Consider the following 21,491-nt stretch of genomic DNA (forward strand, 5'->3'; position numbering starts at 1 on the left):
TGAACATAAAGAAAATTCCTGCCTTCAACACGCTAATCAACGAAGACTCACAGATCACCGATTTAGCTTTCAAATTACGTATGAGAAACTTCGTGATCGAGGTAAGTAGCGCAGGCGATAAAGCAGCGCAATTATCACAAGTGTTATTATTATTGAATACGAGGAGAATAACGTAATCACATTTAGATATTTCACTTGCCACCGGAGTTCGACGACAGCAGTCAAAGGGAACAAGATGAGGCTGCTAGCATCGGCTGCAGCGGAACGGCAATCAATCACAAATTGGACTTTTAACTATCGTCTGGCAAAGTGTGCTGCTAGTGAAAAATAGCCCATTAGCTCTCGTGTGCCGAGCAGTGCTAATGCTCGCGTGGACACGGTACACGTACGCGCTGCTTGGGCGGACAGAACAACCAACGAGAGGGGCTCGAGCTCGAGCTGAATTAATGCAAAGGCAGGAGATAGGCTTGCTGAGCACTTACAATGATGTGCATGAAATCCGCTCTAGCGCACACTTTATACGGAATGCGAGGCAAAGTAATTTGCAGCGCAAGCCGAACGCCCTCGAATTCTGCTAAATCACGGGCTTCGGCCGCTTAATGTCTATTGCAAGCGTCGAAGCGCGAATCGAAGCGCGAATCGAAGCGCGAATCGAAGCGCGAATCGAAGCGCACTCGTCGATACCTTTTGTCTTTGAGAAACGAATATTGTTGGTTACGAGTGGTAATGCTAATATACCGAGGGATAAAGCGGCGTTAGCGATAAGCGAGTCGCCCTTAAAATACTAATGAGCCTGTGGGTGGGTATCGGCCGACATTTGGCCCGACAAAGAGCCCGTTTGTTGGAAATGCTAAGCCAGCTAAGCGAATAGACAGGTGAACGACAGAGTGTGATGGAGGGGGAGGCGTATCTCGCTTCCGGTAGGTTAATACGAGGGGGACCGAGAGCAAGGCACTTCCTTCCGTTGGCGTTTGGGGCTTAGGTGAGGTCGAATTGGCACGGCGCGTCGCGCATGAGGTACTCTAGGAGGGAACTCGAGCGAGTTGCTCTCAGGTCGGAGTTACGACAGCTTTTCTGCTCCCGCACAGTCCCGCGTACGATCGTCGATACTCCGCGTAATTTCTCTCGCGCGGCTAAAACTTACAAAGTGCATGCAGTTCCATTGCGAGCGGCTGCTTTCCAATTCAGCCAGTAAAGTGTGTGTATTCAGCGGTGATCAGTGATTAGCGTTTGTTCGGTGGCATGAGGTCTCGTCGGTTCGACCGGCTCCCCTGATAAACAAAGAATGCAAGAAAAAAAGAGGTTGGGCCTGATGAAGGCTTTCATGTGCTGCTCGAACATCATATTTTTAGTGAGTAATTAATCGTAAGGGCTGGATACGGCTGGCGCCGCTTATAATCTACCAAATGACATCTTGTGTACATGTGTATATATAAATATCTAAATATCTAAATATCTATCGTAAGATTAATGCTGCGGGGTGGAAGGATGGAGTGAAAAATGGCTCGATTCGCTTTCAGATGTCGGGCTTTGTGTTGATGTCATTGGGGGCACTTTTGCTGGCTGACAGCGACAGGGTTTTATTGTCACGATTGCTGGGAGCGAGTGACGTTCATCCGGAGCAGCCGCTTTTTTATTACGTCGCGCTCGTCGTTGTCGTCATCGGTTTTGCTATAGCCATCACTGGCATACTCGGATGCTGGGCTTCGTGTCTCCACAATTGTTGTATTACCGCAACCGTAAGTATTCGTTGTTTATTACGGCAAACAGCGACGACACTCTTAGCAATGGCAATTAATGTGGCTTTAACACGGCTGCTATAATGTTTATTGTCGTAGAGCATTTGACGATCGTAATAATACGTATGCGATGCGAAATATTTGTATTGTAAATTATATATTGGAGCTATTTTTTTATGATGTTACGAATAAACGAAATATTTTATCATATGATTAAAGCGATTTTATTGGTAAACAAAAAACAAAAGCAAAAAAAAAAACAAAAAAAGAACAAAAACAAAAATAAAATAAAAAGAATCCGATTTTTCATAAATAATTATTTTATTGCTTGACGCTCGGTATTATGGAAAGGGTCTAATTGTCAAATTGAACAATTTTATATATTTCATAACAATTAGCTTCAAAATTCAACTACGTTCATTCAATAATACATATAATTATAATATTATTACGCTATGTATACTACAATTATCAAACATACTTTTAGCTAGTAAAGATCTTATAATTTCTATATACAATGACAATTAAGAATATAAGCTAAATGATGAAATAAAGAAAATTCTTTTTTATTGTTCAAAATTTCATTGTCCATTGTTACGATAATCTCGATTTACCTAATCGATTATGAAATAGTTATAACGTATATATATATATATATATATATATATATATATATATATATATATATATATATTTTTTTTTTTTCATTATATTTCCTTATATCTGAAAACGAATTTTTTTTACTCGATGATTAAGAGTAATATTTACAACAAACAAATAGAATTTATATTGACGAGTATAAGTAAAGTACTATTGCATTGACTTATCGAGAATTATTTATAATGAGTAACAAGCGCTTCTTACAGGTATTATACTTTTAGTGTATTAATAATAATATTAATCCAATTTAAAATGAATTTTTAATAATCAACTTGTCCCTAAAATATGTATTATAAATTGAAGATAAAAGGATCAAATTTGCTACATTAAACAGATATCTGTGATTTATAAACAACAATTATCATTAATAATGTAGTATATATATACTTTCACGTGTTAACACACTTTTTATTCTTTAACTAGTTCAACGTCTAATTAAATTAGAAATTGAAATATAATAAGCGCTTTAAGTATTATAATAACAATGCCTTTCAAGTAGTCGTATATAATTGCAAATAACTCATCAAACATTGAAATATAATTTAGAAATCTTTTTCTTACTTTTTATCACAGCATGCTTTCCATGTAATTTCAAACAATACTTTAATTGCTCACGTTATTTTATAAAAATAACACTGCTCGATTATTTGTTTAATGAATTTTGATTATCCTCGATTAACTTTGCAATCTTCGTGCGATTCGCTTATGAGTTATTTAGGTTGTAGATCAATAGCAGAATCAATTTGTCCAATTCGTTACATTCTCGCGATTCTTTTAATCGCATCATTGATCATCAATTGCAGTACGACGTGCCGCTCGATTAATTAATCCATGCATAATAACATCGGTCGTCGATAATGTGAAACTTAAAAATGAAAATGCAAATACGCTCATTCAAATAGTAAATAGAGTGAGTATATTCATTAGCGAGGAGTGCAGTCATTATTAGAAATTCATTTTCTTTGCGCTCTTCATTCGTAATAGTACAATAACGCTACAATAATAACTCAAATAAATTTCTTTTCAAACTAAAATTTACGACTCCATTGTTAAGAATAAGTACGAGATAGCTTAAAGAATATTATTGGAAGCCCAAGGTATAGCAAACGGACCGGGAGTAGCTGTGAAACTTACTTTAACGAAAACCAATTAATGCCCCAATAATAACAATGAGGATGTCAGGATGTAAGGAATGATAATAAATGGCTATGTACCGCGTTAAAATGCCTTTGTCACCGTGTTTGTTTACAGTACGTAAGCATCATAGCGCTCCTGCTGATCGGGAAGTGTTCGATCTGCATGATCGTGGTGTTCTGGCCGCACCTGCTGGGTGTCAACGTGAGAGCGCCTCGTTTACTCAAGGCGTTGCAGCGGAGCTACGCACTTCCGGGCCGCGAGCAGTTCACCGCAGCCCTCGACCTCGCACAGACTTCCGTAAATATGCATTCACGAAGTTATCGTTGTCGAGTGTTTAGGCACCCGACCAGTCAGCGAACTGCTAACGGCTGCATGTTGCTAGTCGACATTTATTTATGAGTCGCTTACAGCATTAACGATTTTTCTGCGCGGCCTAACGAGGAATTTTATGGAATAAGTCGTCGTCACGGCTATTATTGGCCGTGAAATTTGGCCAATTGTATTTCATAATTCCGATTTAGGCCATAAGTGTCTTCTAATGCCAAAACAACCAACAGCCCCCCCCCCCAATAACAATAACAACAACAACAACAACAATAATAATAATAATAATATCAACAACGATGATAATGATAGGAGGAATTCTTTATTTTGAATAAAGAAATCCAGTGCTGTTTATTAGGACAGAGGAGAAAAGTTGTATTATCCGTTATTTGGTATTATAAATTTTGTAAAGACAAGAAATATAAATTAAATATTCATATATTGTACAATCGTATATTGTTTAACGTAAGAATGACAATTAAGATTTTTAACATTTTTTTTTTTTTTGCATCATAAAAATTATTTCAACATTCATTATATCTATTGACATTTAATAACTTTACATGTATCTTCTCTAAATTATTTTATTTTAATACGATTTATATATTACAATAGTTACAATCGATCGATTCTTGAGAGATAGAATTTTATATTATTATTATTATTATTATTATTATTATTATTATTATTATTATTATTATTATTAAATTTATTTAATAGTAATAGCAATTAATCAGTAGTAATATTGGGAAAGATTTTTCTTTAAAGTTTACTACTAATTTGAAAATCCTTTTTATAATCGAATAAATTTTTCAGTAGATCGCATCAATTGTTATTGATACATGTTTTATTATTATTACTATCAAAGAGATTATTTTTTATTACGTTTATACGATTGAACTATGAGTCAATTGGAATATTGAGTATTTTATTTTCTTTTAAAAGCCGGTAATAGATAATTATTTGCCATTGCTCATTGTATTTAATCGACAAATCTTTCATTACTTTCACCTCTTGAATAAAAGCTACGATTACATCTAGATTTTCCTTATAATTTACTAGTATAAAATAACATATTAGTAGAAATTACGTTATTATTATGGCTTATTTAGTGTTTTGTTCTTTATACAAGATATTTATGAAGATTATCGTTCAAATATAACGTTTCACATTCTGAGACAATTTATATTTACAATAATATATTAAAAACTATTTAAATGTTATTACGTAGGAAGATTAATTTTTCAAATTCTTTTATATTATATATTATTTTTTTATTATTATTTACACATACAAGATAAATCACATAATATTATATTTCATTTATCATAGAGCTTGAATAATGAATAATGAGATTAAATTAATATTGCTTATAAAAAAGCGTTTCCTTACATAATGAGACGAATGATTTAATACCAGTTTCGGCCAATTTCGATTTGTTTATAATTTAATATAATAAATATACTTTAATATCTCCAATGAAAATGCTTGAATATTTCTAAAGTAATTTTTGTACGCGCGTTTCAGTGAATATCTCAATTCATCTTTACTAATATATTTTATATCATTTATCTATTAATCAATATTATTTTTATTAAAAATATGAACTATTTCGTTTATTGTAATTATTAATAAAATAAATTTAATGTAATATAAGATTACTCCGTAAGAAAGAATATAAATGTTCTTGTATAAAGAAACCTTCAAATTACATCGTAAATTCAAATTTATTGATTACTATTACTCTTTATTCCATTAATATCAACGTATTTTAGATGAAATACAAGTATAAGAAAGATTATAAAGTTGATGATTCAAAAAATCATTTTAATAATTAAAAAATTGTTTAATACCTTTCGTTAAAATTTAAACAATGATCGTAAATATTGTAATGTATTTGTCAATGTTATGTAGATTATCGACTGCTTAATTTAATTTGTATTTTTAATATACTCATTATATGTGCGTGTGTGTGTGTGTGTGTGTGCGTGTGTGTGCGTGTGTGTGCGTGTGCGCGCGTGCGTGTGTGTGTGCACACGCGCGCGCCTTCATAGAAACATATGCACTTACTTTTATAATAAAAAGTATACGATAATTAAGGAACATCGTATAAACAGTAGAATATAAAATCTTTAAGCTTAATAATCGAATGTTGTGTGTGAAAAGCAGTCGATAATTGATTGGAATTGGTCGGAATAGAAATTGTAGGCAAAGTATAACATTAGTTTGAAATAGCTTAAACATATATGTGATGATGAAATGCTGATAAGTTGAATGCTCATGATCAAGGAAGTGGAGCGAAATTAAGTTACCGTGTTTATATATACTCGACTCGACCTGAAGGGCTCATACAAAGAGCAACGCAGATGGTAAGATTAATCAACGCGTTAACGAATGCGATTGCAGTTCTCGTGTTGTGGAATAAATGGAAGCAGCAATTACGGGACTTCATGGTGGCGGGTTCAAGAGCTCGGGCGCCGCGAGCTCATCGTGCCGTTGAGTTGCTGCTTCTTGAACAATTCATACGACCCGGACGCCTTTCTCAATCCCGAGCCGAGGAACCTGAGCCTCTGCCAAGCGCTCAATCCCACGCAGCATCAGCAAGCTCGTCACACTCCAGTACGTACACGCGTCAGTGCTAATTATGCTTAGCGTCCTTTTATTGTAATCGTTGTTAATTTTTTGCTGACTCAGGGCTGCTTGGACATGATTGAAACTTGGATGCAAGATCAGGCATTGATATTATTGGCGATAGGGCTGGCCGTTGTTTTGGTTGAGCTATGTGCCTTGCTGAGCACACTTTTGGCTTGTACCAATCAAAAGAGTCGGCGGCAGAAGAGAAAGAGAGCTCAGACGTCAACGTTCACCTCGACGCAAACGTTAAGCCCTTTCAACGAAATCGATCACGATTATGGTACAATTATTATAATATCTCGTGCAATTTTTCGATAAACATCGCCATTTGGCAATATATTCTTATCTTAAATTCGTGAATTATTATGAGCTTTTTATTTATGACGTTTAACAAATTTTAGGAATAAACTGTGGAAGCTTGGAAAATCAATTATCAATGACAGTTGGGAGCAGCTTTGCTGGAAAGTCTTGAAGATGGCTCGAGGGCAGTGAGAATTCGTTAAAAGCGAATATGGCGTATAATATGAGGAACGAAAACGCGAAAAATGAAGTACAAAATGACTCTAGGTACTGGGAACATCCAATAGATGTACCTAACGATGATCTTGAGAAATATTTTTTAAAGCAGAGCGCTCTAGATAGAGAGGAGAACGAGCGCGCGGTGTTAATAAAATCGTTTCATTTTCCAATTGGAAATAAATTGAAGGGAGACTTTTTATCGGGAAAGTCAAAGAAAATAATGAGCATTTCAACGTTAAGGCCGTCGCAACGGCGTAGTCGACGACGTCGCCGACAACAGGTGGATTTAAATTTTAGTGCCGATTGTAGCCTACAAGGTCATTATAATTTTATAGAAAATGCGTCCAGTCTTCATTCCAAGAGCGGCATGAGAACGCGAAAGTCAACGAAAGCGATTAAAAATACAATTACAGATAAGCAGTCGAACACCTTGAAAGCCGTGCAAAAATCCGGGCTCGTTAACACGAAAATAAGCATATACGAAAAGAATCTTAGCTGCGCGAATGACAATTACAAGCAATCGCGCAATGGTAAACGAAAGAAAGCAGTACTCGGTGTACCTTTGATAGGGATGCGCGAGTCAGAAACTATCGTCACAGCCTCGTCTGCCGACACATGGAAGAATTACGGTACTAAGGATCCATTGCAATTATATATAACGAGTGGTAAAGCCACAAACGCGCCGCAATCAGCTTCGACGATTAATCAGCAGAAGCTAAGAGAGCGAACGACAACTAAACGGAAAGCGCCGTCAATCCCAAAATCTAAATCGGCAGTGCAGACAATGCCAGCATTTATCAAAGGGACTCAAACTGCGAATGATTTCAAAAATTCGTCCATCAATTCCACGGTCACTCATCCCGTCAAATTTACAAGAAATCCTTATTTGAGTACCAAAGACGAGCAGTTAAGGCATACCAGAGATTTTCATCAATTGAGCGGATCAAGTAAAACTTCATCGGCGCACATTCAGCCGCCGTCCACATTTGTACGATCGTCAAGCCACAGTGGGAAAAGAAAAACTCTTTATGCAAAAGACACTGACAGAGACGAAGCTATCCGAGTTTTAACTAACCTGTGCCTAAATCCATTGGCGAGAAATAATAAAAGAGCCTCTTTTATGATGTGGTAATTCCAAGTTTGATCTCCACTATAATTGTTATTTAGATAATCGTATTATTAAGAAATTATTCTTACTGCCCTTGTTGAAGCCAAAACACGTTTAAACAGAAGCGTATTTAAGTATAAGAAGAGACTGCAATATATACGTAATATATAATATATTATGTATATATACACGAAATTAACAAATTTATACATTTTATTACTTACTGAATAATAAAAATTTCAAAAGAAGTAATATAATGTTTAGTGTGTGCAGGACAAAATTACCTCTCGTATGAAAAGCAAAAAAAAAAAAAAAAGAAAGAAAAAAAAAGGAGGAAATAAAAAAAGAAGAAGAAAAAAAAGAAAAGAATAATTTTTTCTTCGGTTCTCTAAAACATTATATTTTCTATTATTGTCTATATTTGATAATTATGTAACTAATTTTATATTAATAAACAAAATTTCATTATTATTAATATACATTCAATTATCGTTATAATCTTTAACATTTGTTTGTTACACATATTTTATTCGAACACACGTTGTAGGTAAATCTGTTGAGCAACAAATTATATTTTCTAATTTTATATTTTATTTTATTAATGATTTAAGTATTATTTTTTTATCAATTTAGATCTGATAGAATAACATTCGATTCGTTTTGTTTGAAACTCCAATTATATGTCTGTATTAAAAAGAGAAAAAAAACTGTATTAATAGTAAGTCTGTAATCGTAGTTGATTACATCGACGCGTAAAAATTACAATTAATCCATAATTATTAAAGTAAAGAGAAAAATTATCTCTCAATCATAATCTATCCACATTATTTTAAAATTTTTCAATAAAATACATATAACTTACTTCTTTCTCATGGGAAAAAATTCGGATTAATACAAACGAATTAACATCATTGGCCCTCTTGATAAAGTACTGCAATCCGTAGTAATTATCATTTGTATTTCCATTAATGGATATAATTGAGTCCCATGGGTAATGGACTCGTGCAGCCATAATTAAATTCAAGGACTCAAATAATCACGAGAGCGCGACATTAATTGAAAACGTATAGTTTCGCTTAAAGTAATGCTACTGAAAATGTAAAAATTGTAATTAATTGTATTTGGTATGCATATATACAATATTTATAAACTGCAGATTAGTATTTATAGATTTTCGAGTAATTGGTTTTCGCTGATTGTCAATTTCCAAAATATTTTTCATACAATTATGATCAACTATAAGAGTTTCATTTAACTATTTGACAGATTTAATTTTTATAAATTAACGTATATATATATATATATATATATATATATATATATATTATAATAATTATCTTGTAGATCCATAATATTATTAAACTACATTAAAATATCACGATCTGATAGAAATAATTGCATTGTCGTGTTTCTTATAAAAATTATTAATTTAAAATTCAAGCGAAAAAGATTACATTACAAGCTTAATTAATACTTAGTAATTTATCATAATGCCGCTTTTTCCGTGAAATATTAACAATTTACTTTATGGAAATCTGCATTCAATCCAAATTTAATAATTTACATTAATTTTCCCTCTTAGAGTAGTCGAGTTTTTCATCACGCTACTCATAAATATTTATAAAACACATAAAATAAAGGAACTATATTTTATTGCGTGTCTACTTTACTTATCCAAGTAATCGCCATATAGTTCGAAATAATTAAAACTTAAAGATTCATAATTCGTAATTTAAGCTAACGATAAAAAAGTGCAATATAAAATTAAGAAAATATAAAAATTTCATCATTTAATTGCAATATAATTAATATTAAATCTCAATATTAATGGCTTCAAGATCTTATTATCTTATTATGATTTAGTGTCGCAAAATAATTACGATTAATAATTTAATGAACTAATTATATTGCTTTATTAACAATTTATTTTGTCTAATGAATGAAAATAGATTGAAAACATTCGGTAAATATAAAATGTTTGAAGTAACAATTTCATTATATCTTTACAGCTTCGATGGACAGTCAGATACCATTGATAATTTATAAAACTTTTCTAAACACTTTATTGTCAACTTTTTACAATAAAAATATATTTATTTGCATTGTTTAATATAGTAATCGTACGAAACAAAATCTTATCTTAATAATATAATATTGTATTTTTTATTCATTATATAACTTCTATCCAACGTGATTCATAAGCTACGTTATTGAATTCACTACTTTGAGATTGTACAATAATCAAATATATAGAAAGAACAATAGCCAGGTTATATATCACAATCGGTATTATAGAAATAACTACTTTGATAATAATAAATAACCAAATATGCATATTAACAGAATTAGATTAGTTTATCTATTGAATTTTATTTTTTTTTTTTTTTGTTTTTTTTTGTTTTGTTTTTGTTTGTTTTAATCCTATCAACACTTTCACTATTACTTATTTATCAATAAAACAAATATATAAAGCATTAATGTACAGTGTGTATAAAAATATACTATGAGTAGCATGTCGTAGTAGACTAGAAAATCGTCTTCGTTTTTATGTAAAAAAAAAAAGAAGAAAAGAAAAAAAAATGCAAATAATAGTAATTTCCTTGTTGTTCCCTGAAAATTTCTGTCAAAAAATAAATAACGGCAGTTCTTTTTTTTTTTTAGATAAGCATGGAGCACGATTCATTTAATTTCAAATGATATGAAAGGATATTTGGTTTGTGGAAAAAATCTTTTATTTATCCTATGCTTTAGCCAAGTGTCATAGCAAAGTTTAAGAATACGGTGAGCTTTTAACTAGAAATTAGTTAGTTCTCCGTGAAAATTTCATTGACAAACAGAAATTATGCAACTGCCGAGCTCTGACAAGTAAATAATAAACGATCGAATGTATGTCCATAATTTTGCACAGCGCTTACGTTGATAAAATATAAAAATATTTCCTATGAAAATATCAGTGTTGTGATATTACTGAGACATTTCATTGATGAGAAAGACAATAATTTGACAAATATAATTATGCATTTAGTCCTTCATTTATAAATTATGAGTTTGAAAATTAGATATAAAAATAGGCGAAAACTATTTAAATTATAATTTTGTGTATAAAATTCCGAAACCTTTCAAATATAGTGTTATTTATTTTACATTAACACATAAATCTTGTATAGCAAATACTTGTAATAAATTAAGAATTTTGAAATATAAATCCTAGTATGTACAATAAACTGCATTTGCAAATTTTTTTTTTTTTTAAGTTATGTAATGTTAATTGAATATAACTTGTTTATTCATTTATTACAAGTATTTAAAAGGAAGAGTATTTATTTTTTGATAAGAATTTTTATACATAAATTAAATGATAAATTAGTTTAGGTATTTAAAATATTTTTTTTTTTTTTTTTCAAAATAAAATTAACATTATAATATATGTATATTTAATCAAGCAAATTTAATAATTTGATGATTAAGGGACATAAAAGTACATTTTATTTTTATTTCTTCTATGTCGATTGTTATGAAAAATTTTTACAATGCTTCTATTTATTTTGATTATTAATTTATTTTAAATTTTAAATATATTTACAATTTTTTTTTTTTAATAATAAATATTGATTTAGTGACCTATTGACCCAATGTGATGTAATATATATATATATATATATATATATATATATATTATATATTAGAAATTGAAACAATTTTTGACAATTTAATTGTAAATCACAGAATAACAAATTAATTAATTAACAAATAATTATCATTACAACACTTTTTGTAATTCAATTTTTTTTTCTAAGTTGTCGTATTTTGACAAGTAATACGGAATTTTTTATCCTATTGAGTAGATTGTAAAATATCGTATATCATTTGAACATACCAACACATCGATCCGGTAATGATGAATTTATTGCGATTTTGTTAGAGTTTATATAATTGAGTTTCTTTGGACGGTTAAAGAATTATTTTTTTTTTTTTTTTTTTTATCGCGTATGCACGAAATTTCCATAAAATTTAGGAAAACGTCGCGTCGTTTCACGACTCTTAACGAGTACTTTAAATAATAAATCCATTGATAAGAAAGTTTATATAAATATACATGTGTCGAATTTATCTAAATTTAATTGCGACTTACACAGCTAGCGCATTTTTATAGCAAAATATAATATTTTTAACCTGGAGTAAACGTAATATTTTAAGGAAATGATAATTCAATATATTGCTAATGAGTTGTATTTATGTATAACAATATCAATATTATTTATATAATTTTAAAAATACATGTTACAAGCGCTATTTTGTACATACATAAATATCGACGGAAAAGACAGTATAATAAATATACTTGATGATACTTGTTTATTAGTAGGTCATATTCTCATCATTTTCTAGAATAATGGCAACGTTCCATTAATAATCGATCCATTAGGATCAACCTTTTTTCAGGTGTATAGGAAAAGTTTTTTGCTTACTTAAAGAAATGCTTTATTTATACTTTGTAAAAAATTATGGAATTCTCAAATATGAAAAATGAATGATTGAGTTTACGGAAAATTGCACGACCCATTTTAGAATTTTTTAATGTTATTAACATTATTATATCTCATGATATAACATGATATGACTTATGTGAATAAGTGAAAGGCACGCCAACTGATACATTTTTGTTGCGATATAAGACAATAAATGTTTTTATAAACTAGTCCAATTACTGTCAGCTTGATGCTGTGATTGGTCTTTCGATCTGCGCTTAATTATTTGTCGCTGATGTTCATATTCAAAATCCTCCTCGTTTATATTCAATTTTTGAATCTGAATTTAGCAAAAGATACATTAGCATTATTTCATTGTTAAGTAATTGAGATGAAATTTCTGCAAGTTTCTTACATGATAAACAAGATATTCTTCTTCCATTATTGACTGTGGTGGATTTTTTAAAATCTGCAATGTTTCATACAATGTTGGACATTTTCTTGTTTGGCCGGATCTTCCTAAACAGCCTTTTAATAAGACAAGACCAACTTTGAAAATAATTTTAACTCCTTCGCAAAGAAACATGTCCCAAATACGAAGAATACTTTCCCAGGGTAGAGTTCGAGTATAGACGCATAAGAACCACTCCACCATGTAAAGAATTGGTTCCATTTTTTGCTTTTTCTAATAAATTAATTGAAAATTTAATACATTAAAGCATTTATTATTAATTTATTAATGTAATTTATTAATTTATTAATTCAATGGCCCTGAAAAATGTTAAAATAATAGTCCTTTTTTATATTTACATGTATGAGTCAAATAATTTTAAACTTTTACGTAAAATGTGTTTACGCAAAAGTTTTAGAACGAGAAGAAAAAATTTTTAGGTGGAAAATATATTTTAACATTTACCAAATGCTTATAAGCTACTGGCGACACTTTTTTGAGTAAGGCAAACAGTATGTCCCCGTCTCGTTGTAAAGTTTCCATTCCATGGCTATAATAACCAACGAGATACTTGTCGCAGATAGCGACTAGACACCAAAATGCTTGAACGGCTGGCATGTGCATAAGTAAAAAGGCAGCTATGGGTGCTTGAGCTTGACAATATCCAACTTTGGTATTTAAGATCGAATAAGCTTTGAGAATTTGGAAAAGCTCTTGCTGACCAGGGGCATTTTCAACAAACATTTCATGATGTGGAAACTGACGATGCAGGTCTTTCTTTATATCATCGATATATTTTGGATCTCCCGGGCGTTTGATTAATTCTTGATATAGATTTGGATTTTCTTTTAATAGAAGAGCGCCGCCGCATAGATTTAACCAAGCTCTAGGACGAACGGAAGGTGGAATACCTTTCCTACATCGTTCCCTCACTTTACGGTAATTTGTACTCATAAATATGCTCCATTTGCTAAGCATCCTTATCCATTTCCTCTCTCTTCTAAGAATGACTTCTGGCGGTATCGCTTGCTTTCTAAAACAAGAAACGTAACGATAAAATGTAGAACACGCCAAAGCTTCTCTACGTTATTGCACTGTGTGGAAAATTATACCTTTCGGGACTATACTGCGAGCCACCGAGAAATCCATGTCTATCTGGAACGGTGGATATTACAGAACTACACTGATAAATGCTACTTCCTTCCGACTCTGATTCTATGTTTGTGTCTTCCTCGGTGTTCCGTGGCACCGAGGCAGCCATAGCATTCTTTTAATTTTCTTACAGAAATGTCTTAATAAAAATTATTCTTAATTTTTGGACCCTCGATTACTTAAACTTCCCGTATACATTTGACCGTTCTTAAAATTATTTTCTTCCCTTAAATTTATATCGACACTTAATTAACATCCAATTGAACATATCAATAAACAAAACTTACTAAATGCCGAAGAAATGCTGGCTGAATTCGAGACTACTTTAAAAAAAAAAAAAAAAGAAAAAAGAAAAAAAAGGCGTGTACGTCCTAATTATTTGGACATAATTAGATGCAAATAACGCGCGTACAGGTCGTCTCTGTCAATAATACATGCAACAATAATTGCTTTCCCTTCAATACTCAAATGATCTTTCCACACGACGAGCTATCGACTTCCCAACTTTACCGAAACGATCTTCAAAGCACATAAGTCGACGTCCAAATATCTGCTTCAAACTTGTACGCCCAACAACATGAAGAAGCTTATGAAAATATAAACGCTCGATTAGTTCATTAAAACTACGCTGTGCATGACTTTCATCAGCTCTCAATCGGCATTAAATAAAGCCAACACCATCCGCGGCAGACACGTCTAGTCGTTCGTCCCTTTTCTTTTTAACCTTCAGTTTTGTTTTCCTTCCGTCAATGTGTTATCAAACTTATCACGACAATTTGACGTTTCAACATAGACTCAGTATAGCCTGAGCGAGCATCTGTTGGTCGAAACGCTCCTGTAGTCAAAGAGGTGGGCGCGTTTCAGAGGGAACTCTGTCTTTTTCTAAAAATATCATGGAGGGGACTCGGCACTGCAAATCTCAAGCTTCCACTTCTCCTAGAACCAAATCGGCAGCTATAATATACAAACATAGAAACGAATATTATAAATTGTAATTTTCGCATCGATTGGTCCTTATCTTACCGCGGATTTTAAAACATACCAGCTCGCTATTACGTTCGATTATTATTATCATCATCATCATCATCATCATCATCGTTATCTCATTATCGTTATAAATTCAAGCTTACATTAGAGTTAAAATTCCCTTACATCTGATGCATCTTTTTACGCTGTGAAGGCAGGACGCACAGTGCGCGCACAATTTATCGGACAATTTATTCGACCCATAAATATAAATTTACCCATAGACGTACAAAAATATATGGAAAATTATTTATCTATATCTCTCTTTCACTTTTCTTATTTTTTTCTTCTTTTTTTTTCCATTATCGGCTTAGCAAAACTAAATTGGCATTATTGCGTATTACAAACGAAAACTTTTTAAAATATTATTCATAGTCTTAGATTAATGGTGTTTTAAACAATAATATATCACTCGTCGCTTACATAGGTTTTCGATACATTCAGTCATATTGTGAAAAATCACATACTTTGTTTAATAAAGCATTCACAAAGAGACTCTTGATTGGAACTATCCGTGTATGCGATTAGTATTCAATACTTTTTGCTTTGTGATGTTTATTAAATAAGCGCTATGTATGCAGAATATATATATATATATAAATGAAGTAATCAATATAGGTAAATATTCCGTGAGACATTATAGTGAAATTGCAAAAAATTTTAAAAATTTGTGAATGTTAGGAAGCAATAAAATAATTAAAAAAAAAAAAAAAAAAAAAAAAAAAAAAAACATTTATATACAGATTTTGATTTTCGAGCGAACGACGTGAAATCATCAGTGTGTGAAAAGAAAAAAAAAACACCTAAACGTATAAAAATCTTTTCATTCCTTTTTGCACTCATAACGAAAATATAATAAACCTTTTCAATGAATAGAAGCAAAATTTTTTATTAAAACAGCACAATGTAGTGAGATGAGAATGACGATGGCGAATGTATAAAGCTTACGGATATAATTTCATTATAATTCAATCTTAATAGTTTAAAACTTTATTTTAGGTTAAAGTATTCGGTAGATTTTTTAATTTTAAGCTAGAAAAATGTTATTTTTCAATTAACTTGCAAACAATGGCCAAAAAGCAGCTCCTTATCTTGTGACGTACATCGAGTACAAGGAAATTTTATTAAATACTTTTGAGAATATCCAAATTACATTTGCCACACAATCTGGAATGTCTATATCCAAAATTCATTTGTATTTTAAATTAAGATCGCCTTTTCTTAAATATCTCGCATATTATTTTACGAATGAGTAATTACAAATAGTTTTAAGTTTTAACAGTTTTATGAGCAGCTTATCGTACGTATCTTCAATGATACAATTGAGTTTTTCAATAGAAATTCTTTGCTTTTAGCGATAGTGGGCTACGATACAATATATACTTAAATTTTCAATTTCATTTACGCGTTTGGATTTTTCGATAATTTTAATAATAACGATACAATAGACGGAGTTTCTTTAAATTCTTACCAAGTATTGGCGCACCACTCTTCGCGCACTGAAAATTTATCAATATAAATGATGGTAATCGAGCAATTGTTAAAATTAAAAAAACGATTTGCACGTTCAATTGTTTTCAAAAAGTATTTTCGTTAATCCTAACCTTTCTACTCTTATCCATTATTGACAAGTCTTCGTTGTCATGGTTACATATAATATAATTATTTAGCCATTGTTAAGAAATAAAATTATGTCTTAATAAAATCAATTTTGTTTGTAATTTTATGTTATAAGTAGAAGATAAGACGTCGCTGCATTATTACGACACTATTTATAACCATTAAATTCAAATATATCTTGATTATTTCATTTGTCATACGAAAGAAAAATAAATATTCATTTGTTTAACGAGAGTCTATACAAAATAAGTCTGTTGTATATTGAATAGTTAAATATCTTACTTATTATTATTATTATTATTATTATTATAATTGTTTATTATTTTATTGGAAGTATTTTACACGTGCCTTAAGAATTTCAATTTATCCGAGTTTCATAATCGATTTCCTGCCAATAAAATTTTATTCTACATTCATTAAAATTAACGTACAACAGGTCTGTTATAAAAAAAAAAAAAACTTGTAAAAAAACAAATACTTTTGCCAAATTTATTTCTAGATTGTCCACACTTTGATATAAAACTACTTTTAACTTAATATAACGAAGACTGGCTTTTGTTTAAACTTTCGATTAAAATTTCTTTTCACGGAAAATTCTGCAGCGTCTACGTTCTGTTCGTTCGACTCCATTACATAGCGTTAAAAATTGCAAAATTTTCTTTTTCAAATTTTCATAACTTTAGCAATCAAGAATATTTATATTTATAATAATACGATGGATATTATGAAAATTGCCTCTTACCAACGTTTAATTCACTTAATAGTATTATTATAAATGCATGTAGGATTTCATTTGAATTCACGATAGATTTATGAAATACGCTTGAAAGTCAGTAAAAACTATATTTCGTATTCAATTATAATTCATACATAATTTGCAATATTTAATGGTCGCGCGCACGTTGCCTTTTATATCAAATTACGCCCACAATTTATTCGCAAAAATTAAACAAATCCATAATGATTTCGATATAATTATATGCCATTTAAATCTCTTTTTGCAACAAGCAGATATCAATCGCAACCGACGATCGAAGCTTTAAAGAAAATAGAAGTCAGTCATAATTGTCGAGTTAAAGCATAATTGTCGTATACTATACGAGAAGTATCCATCATAATCCAATATTAATTGATAATTGGGAGAATCGTTTAAATAATTAGAGAAATGTCACGTTTATGTCACATTTATAAAGCACAAAATTTCTTATTTAACTTATAAAACATTAGCGATGCATGTTAAGTATTATAATTACGTGTGGGTATTGCCTGTATTCGAAAAAAAAAAAAAAAAAAAAAAAAAAAAAAAAAAATCAACGACTAAACAATAAACACGATAGTTTCATCTCCTCCTTAAAAATGGATGACGCTAGCCTTTGCAAAAATTCATTAATATCGAGATACGATACACGTGCAACTCATTTTTAAACATTATTTGTGGACTGCTAACTGCTGGGCCTAACTATGCCCAACTAATATCATTTTCTTATCCTTTATTTCTAAGAAAAGCCTTCTTCTGTTTAATTCTTTCTTATATATTTCAACGGCGAGCAAGTATCATTCTTTTTTTTTTTTTTTTTTTTTTTTTTTTTTTTTTAATCTGGCCTACGTGAAACTTCCCGAAAATAAAGATGCCATATTAAAGGGAATGAATTTGTGACGTGTCGTAAGTGGGTAACGATGACAGCACGATATACATCAGTTCCTACTGCTAATTTATTCCTTTACGTCAGATTCCAAGTTCCAGCTTCTTATAAAAATAACTTGTAAAAAAGAGAAAGAGATAAGAAAAGAAAAATAGTCAACATTCTAATTAAAATATGGTGGGTGCGTAGTAATATTATTTAACTTAACGATTTAAGTGTATAATTATTTTGAGTATTGATGATTAAGAGTATGTATGGTACGATGTAAATAACCGGTAAATGCGTGCATTGAAATATAATGAATCTTTGTTGTAATTTATATAATATTCAAGAGTAATTGTTAACAACTAAAATGCCAACCATCCAATTTTTCACTTATACCGTTTATTTTTTTTTTAAAGAACATAATCAAGTGAGATTCTGTTGGCTGAACTGTTTGACATAGTTTTTGCAATCGACTGTTTTTGCAAATTTATTTATGATTAATGCGAAACTTGATAAAAACGTGATAAAAACTGATGATTGCTGCTGTAGGCGGCTTTACACATAGATATCTTCGCAACAAATCGCTTTTTTTTTAAAAGTAAATTATAATTAAAGCAGAAATAGATTAAATAAAATGGCTTGGGTACCGCTGGAATCGAATCCAGAGGTTTGTTAATGAATTTATCTTTAATTTAACGTATCTCCATTGACAAAGTTTGATTATGAAAATTTTTTTTTTTTTTAGGTTATGACAAAGGTAAATCGCCGATTATATGCATTGTCTTACTGTATATTAATAGGAATAAGTACTTGATGTATGTAATATTTTATTTCTTAATTATTATTTTAAGTAGTTTTTGCACAAATTTGGTGTACCTAAAAAATGGGAATTGGTAGATGTTTATGGTCTGGATCCAGAATTGTTAGCGATGTTACCAAAACCAGTTGTATCTCTAATATTACTCTATCCTATATCTCCAAAGGTTGGTTATCAGTATTATCATTATTACATTGTATCTTTATTTTGCATTTTCTGTCAAGGGATTCGTTTAATCTTTTTATTTACTATATTCTATAGACAGAGGTTTTTAAAACTGAATTGGAAAATAAAGAAAAGGAAGCTGGTGCTAATACCGATAATGTTTATCATTTGGTTCAATATGTTTCAAATGCTTGCGGAACGATAGCGTTACTTCATTGCGTAGCAAATAATCTTGATGTGTAAGTATTGAATTATCGAAATTAAACGAGTAAATGACAAATATAGTAAGATAAAAATTATTGATACATTTTATTCCAATACTTATATAAATAAACTAACCGTAAAATATAATATAAATATTGTTAAAAATATTTTATAATTCATTAAATTCAATGATCTTATTTATTAAAATAAAGAGTTTAAATATTACAATGATTTTTTCACATATGAAAATATATATATTCTATAAATTGGAGGCAGTTTATTTATTGTATAAGTAGCTCAAATAAATTGTAGATAGTAACTTAAAAGAAAAAATAATGATAAAAATTTGTCAGATATTTCATTGCTTTTCAATTATTTATACATTTATGTGGACAAAATTACCTGCACTATTTAATATAGTTCGTTGTAAATTTTGTTATTTAAATTAAAAAATAAACTTACGCTTACCTAAATTAGATAACGAGTAAAATAATAATTGGTGGGGATAAAATATTTTTTTATTCTCAATAATAAAAGTTTCTTTTTTATTGTTTTATTATTGCTTGTGCAGAATCGAGCTTGCGGATGGAGATCTGAAGAAATTTTTAGATGAAACCAAAGATTTAACTTCCGAGAAACGAGGTGAAAAGTTAGTCGAAGCTCAAGGCATTAGTAGTACTCATCAAGATTTTGCCCAAGAAGGACAAACCGAGGTAAGCAGTGCGATTAATTTTATTTATTACAATGATGAATGATAAAGACATTTATTATTTTGGTTTCTTAATTCATAAAAAATTTTATTATCAGGTTCCAAGAGAAGATGAAAAAATTATTCATCACTTTGTAGCATTTGTTGAAAAAGATGGATTGATATATGAGCTCGGTAATTTTTAGCACAATAATCCATTACTTTTACAAGTTTAATAAGTATAATTAACAAATTCTTTCGATTAAACAATAATTTTTGTGAATTTTACATTTAGATGGCAGAAAGCCATATCCAATTAATCATGGACCATCAAGTTCAGAAACGTTCCTTGAAGATGCTGCTCGCGTCTGTCAAGAATACATGAATCATGATCCCGAAGAAGTTCGCTTTACTATGATTGCTCTTGTATCAAACGAATGAAGTTTACGCAAGATAATTTATTTTTGCATCTCATTATTCATTAATTTTTCGACTGTGCTTAAGATTTTCTTCAATGTATTTGTTTCGTCAATTTATCGAAATTGATATTGAGTGGACGTTTGGAAAAAGCTTTATATAATGTGCTGTACAAAAGAAAACAATTAATAATCCATTTTAAATATCTTGGAAATTAAAAAATATATTTTAGCTTAAAGCTAGATATAATAAGTATTGATTTTTATTATTTTTAAAATTTTTATATGAATCGTGTATATTTTTATCTTGAATATCGATAATTAAAATGATACGATTTCTATAATATTGTCTGTTTCCTTTATCTTTACAAACATTAACGTCTTTGTATAAAAGAAATTTATAATTTTCATTTCTTTTGTAACAACAACAATGACTTAACTAAGAACAATAAATCTAAAAATTTTTATATTAAAATATGCGTTCTACTGATAGTTTTTGTACATTTTTTACATAAGCACCTTGTAAGCCTACATATAGAAAAAACGAGTATTAAACGAGCGACTTTTACATTGTAATATAATTGTTATTATGATAATAATTGATCAAAAAAACGATGTCATTAAAACTACTTAATAACAATTATTGCTTTATCCAGGCTAGAGGAATGCACGACTTGGATTTAACCGCTATTTACCTTTTCAGATTTTACCATAGAAATTAATACATTATTTAA

General features: G+C 30.2%; 4 protein-coding genes across 5 annotated transcripts in view; 3 read left to right on the forward strand and 1 right to left on the reverse strand.

Moving 5' to 3' along the window:
* Elp4 (Elongator complex protein 4) overlaps positions 1–294 on the forward strand; it is a 1,766-nt gene extending 1,472 nt beyond the window's left edge. The window contains 2 exon segments of the mRNA XM_011497310.1: positions 1–101; positions 187–294. The exon segment at positions 1–101 is cut by the window's left edge and continues 4 nt beyond it. Of these exon segments, the coding sequence (XP_011495612.1) occupies positions 1–101; positions 187–294 (209 nt within the window).
* Positions 295–888: 594 nt separating this feature from the next.
* LOC105360198 (tetraspanin-9) lies at positions 889–8,307 on the forward strand. The gene is made up of 6 exons (XM_011497031.1): positions 889–1,351; positions 1,521–1,739; positions 3,651–3,833; positions 6,267–6,479; positions 6,555–6,774; positions 6,896–8,307. The coding sequence occupies exons 1-6, from the start codon at positions 1,286–1,288 to the stop codon at positions 6,964–6,966; spliced, it is 972 nt and encodes a 323-aa protein (XP_011495333.1). The 5' UTR covers positions 889–1,285; the 3' UTR covers positions 6,967–8,307.
* Positions 8,308–12,411: 4,104 nt separating this feature from the next.
* Positions 12,412–14,538, reverse strand: wkd (TBC1 domain family member whacked). Its single transcript, XM_011497034.1, has 4 exons — positions 14,154–14,538; positions 13,507–14,074; positions 13,006–13,275; positions 12,412–12,930 (listed from the first exon to the last, which is right to left on the reverse strand). The coding sequence occupies exons 1-4, from the start codon at positions 14,300–14,302 to the stop codon at positions 12,811–12,813; spliced, it is 1,107 nt and encodes a 368-aa protein (XP_011495336.1). The 5' UTR covers positions 14,303–14,538; the 3' UTR covers positions 12,412–12,810.
* A 4,084-nt stretch (positions 14,539–18,622) lies between these two features.
* On the forward strand, positions 18,623–20,991 carry Uch (Ubiquitin carboxyl-terminal hydrolase). 2 transcript variants are annotated; one of them, XM_011497036.1, is made up of 8 exons: positions 18,623–18,659; positions 18,884–19,134; positions 19,213–19,224; positions 19,322–19,450; positions 19,546–19,688; positions 20,225–20,366; positions 20,461–20,536; positions 20,637–20,991. In XM_011497036.1, the coding sequence occupies exons 2-8, from the start codon at positions 19,102–19,104 to the stop codon at positions 20,780–20,782; spliced, it is 681 nt and encodes a 226-aa protein (XP_011495338.1). In that variant the 5' UTR covers positions 18,623–18,659; positions 18,884–19,101; the 3' UTR covers positions 20,783–20,991. The 2 variants fall into 2 exon arrangements, with proteins under 2 accessions (XP_011495338.1, XP_011495337.1); XM_011497035.1 differs by lacking the exon at positions 18,623–18,659 and adding an exon at positions 18,672–18,757.
* Positions 20,992–21,491: the final 500 nt, after the last annotated feature.

Source organism: Ceratosolen solmsi, unplaced genomic scaffold, assembly GCF_000503995.2.
Source record: "Ceratosolen solmsi marchali unplaced genomic scaffold, CerSol_1.0 scaffold13, whole genome shotgun sequence".
In the NCBI taxonomy this organism is placed as follows: domain Eukaryota; kingdom Metazoa; phylum Arthropoda; class Insecta; order Hymenoptera; family Agaonidae; genus Ceratosolen; species Ceratosolen solmsi.